This window comes from Belonocnema kinseyi, chromosome 3 (assembly GCF_010883055.1).
Source record: "Belonocnema kinseyi isolate 2016_QV_RU_SX_M_011 chromosome 3, B_treatae_v1, whole genome shotgun sequence".
Taxonomy (NCBI): Eukaryota; Metazoa; Arthropoda; class Insecta; order Hymenoptera; family Cynipidae; genus Belonocnema; species Belonocnema kinseyi.
Window position 1 is genome coordinate 93,963,562 of NC_046659.1, and position 3,170 is coordinate 93,966,731.

The window sequence follows — 3,170 nt, forward strand, 5'->3', positions numbered from 1 at the left end:
TTTAATAAACTAATGCATTATTCAGAAATTTGTCGACGAAAAAGTTTTTTTCTCGATTTCATTACTTTCATTCTTTTAATAAGGCTATAGCTTTAGGGTAATGCATTTGTTTATTAAATTTGTTTTCTAAAAAATATAAAATTCATCAACAAATTTCACTTCCTACAAATGCCTTAACTTATCGAAAAAAAAGAATTTTTCTATTGAAAAATATCTGATTAATGCATTTGTATATTAAATTTATTTATAATATTAACAATAATAATCTCATAGGAAATTTCGTCATCATTACATTGTTTTTATCCAAATTTCTTGCAAAAAAACTTTAAAAAGAACGTAAAATTATGGAAAATCTTAAAAAAACATTCTTTCAACAAATATAATTTGAATATACAATTTTTGTTTGTTTATTATATAATATTGAAATATCATTTAACTAATGTTACTCTATGAAACTTAGGTGATTTCAACCATTTTCACGTTTTTGGCGATCACCGGGAACGTTAAAAAGAAAAAATTGTAATTTTTTCATGATATTTGTTTATTTATAAAAAAATTAAAAGCCTTTTTTAAAAATCAGACTCGACAACTCTTTCAGAAATCTTATCAGTTTTTTATATATTTTTTGGTCCAAATCGGCCAATATTTGTGGGTTGTACGTTATTTTGAACAAAAATTCATTTTTTCCCCACTGCGCAGCGTATCAAATAAACAAATTCTCCTTCCCCAATCCCTTTTAACCTTCATTTCCCTATCCTTCATATCTGTTCCATTACGTCTACCGCTTTTTAAAAATCTTTTCTCAGTATAAGTTTAAAACTTTCCAATTTAAATGGTGAAAATTGCGGTGTTTTTTTTTAACTTAATAAAATTTAGCTAATCAACTTTACTATTAAATCATAATTTTTTACAAAGCAATAATTTCTTCAATGTCTATAATTTCAGAATCTTTTAGTTTAAAGCATTGGATTTAGTTTTTTATTTTTAATTGCCCAATTTTATTCGGTTCAAAATAAAAATGATTTAAATAAATATTTTTAAATTGTTATTTCTGAACAGATTAATGAGAAAAAATACAACATTTATTCCTTTGATTTTTAAATACAAAATTTTTCCAAATTCTAATATGCCTATTTTCGTAATTTTAATTGGAATTGATTCAATCTCAAGATTCTTCTATTGAAAAGAAAATTGTTCAATTTTTAACGCTTTGAATTAGAAATAATACTATTTGAATTCTTTTCTCATGAAATTCTCACATTTTGAACATTTTAGTCAACATTTCTACAAATTTGAGAGCCTCTGATTGACATTTTTTCAATTTCAAATTATACCATTTCAAATTCTTTTATTTAGAAATTATATATGTTCAATTACTTTTAATTCCATTCGAAAAAATTTCCTTTTTTTAAATGCAACGAAACTTTCGGTGCGAATAGCCGAATATATTTTCGGTATAATACGTAGACACTTCAATATTCAAAAACTAATATGAATAATTTTTTTTAGTAATAGAATTTTTAATTTTTCATATTTTTAATGTTAGAAAATATCAAACAAGAGACGCGAGCGCGCGTATTTACTACTTTAAGTAAATTAATATTAAGTTGATATATTCTTTTTAGAATTTAAAACACGTTGTAGATCTACCTCAAAATTTTCTAGGTACGGTCCTGATAAATAGTGAACTTATAAGTCACATTACTCCCATTACTTTTGTTTGAATAATTTTCTTCAAGTGCCTCGTGCTCGTACTGTACACTGATTGCAGATGATAACACCCACGAAAAACCAAAGTTTAATTCTCGTCGGGAACGAGGGGGAAAAAATAATGCTGGTTGTTTTTTTCATGTGCGTAAATAATGGCTTTGTAAATTGTACCAAGAGAACATACATTTTTTACAAGATCTGCATGGAAATTCTGTAAATTTGGAGTCAAGATTTTTCTAGTAAGTTTATTTTTATTATAGATAACATATCGAATCAATTAATTTTTACCAATTAATAATATGGTGAAATGTAAAATCTTCATTGAGCTGTCAAATTTTTGTTCATTTACGTTTTTAACGGCGGAATAATATTTTTCTACTACTCTCGTTCGGCAAATGATTAAAAAAAGTAAGCAGCGATGATTATTATACTTGTTTATTGTTTTCCTCTTGTATATTGTAAAGATATTAGCAAAAACGAATCAACAATTTGAGGTTATGTCATAGATGTGTTTATTTTTATTTATATTTATAACTTTGTACACATAAAATCTGCAATAAAGGAAAAAGTCAGGGTAAGTAAAATAGTTACTTATTATAAAAATTTGTTGATGTTTTTATAACATCCAACTGATGACACTGAGTGTTAGGTACTTCGGCTATTAAAATTTTTCGAAAGACGCAATACTTATTAACTACACATGAAATTACTTTGATAGTATACCCAAAATTGTTTAGCATTTAATATATCAATAAATGTACATGCACAATATCCATAATATAAATACGTTTTTTTTTCAATTTGTTTCAGCGTTTTGCATTAAATCAATTATTAAAACTTTTAAAATTATTTCTTCAAGGTAATTTAAAATGATTAATAATCCACACTCATCGAAAAATTTCATTCGTGAATTTAAAATCTTTGCAGGTGGAAACATGTCGGTCACAGACCTGGTGCCAATTTCCAAGCCAAACCTAAATTAAGAATGAAAGACTCTGGACAATTCCAAGAGAATGAAGTCGATCTACAGAGTATTTTGCTTATGCCTTGGGTTCGTCGCACTATTAATTCTATTCAGTATTTACGAGATGCGAACCGAGGAAGGCATAACGTTCTCCAGATCGAAAATCGTTAACGAAAAAACTGTCCCAGGAGAAATTGTGATATGCGTTGTGGCTTGCGGTGACCGTTTAGAAGAATCACTAACGATGCTCAAATCTGCCTTAATTTTCACCAAGAGACCTCTTCGCTTCATTGTTATTTGCGACCTCAATTTAATGCAAGCCTTTACTGAGAAACTTACTGACTGGAAAGAAATTTACAATAAAACATTCGATTTCGTTGTGAGACCTGTTGAATTTCCTGAAGAGGATAAACTTGTTATGTGGAGGAAACTTTTTAAACCTTGCGCTGCTCAAAGATTATTCCTTCCTGTAAGTATTTCACCATTATTACAATAA

General features: G+C 27.3%; 1 protein-coding gene across 1 annotated transcript; it reads left to right on the forward strand.

Annotated features, from left to right (window-relative positions):
- Nucleotides 1-1,692: 1,692 nt before the first annotated feature.
- Nucleotides 1,693-3,170, forward strand: LOC117169939 (glucoside xylosyltransferase 1-like). The gene is made up of 2 exons (XM_033356449.1): nt 1,693-1,949; nt 2,638-3,170. Exon 2 carries the CDS (start codon nt 2,724-2,726, stop codon nt 3,168-3,170), a length of 447 nt encoding a protein of 148 aa, XP_033212340.1. The 5' UTR covers nt 1,693-1,949; nt 2,638-2,723.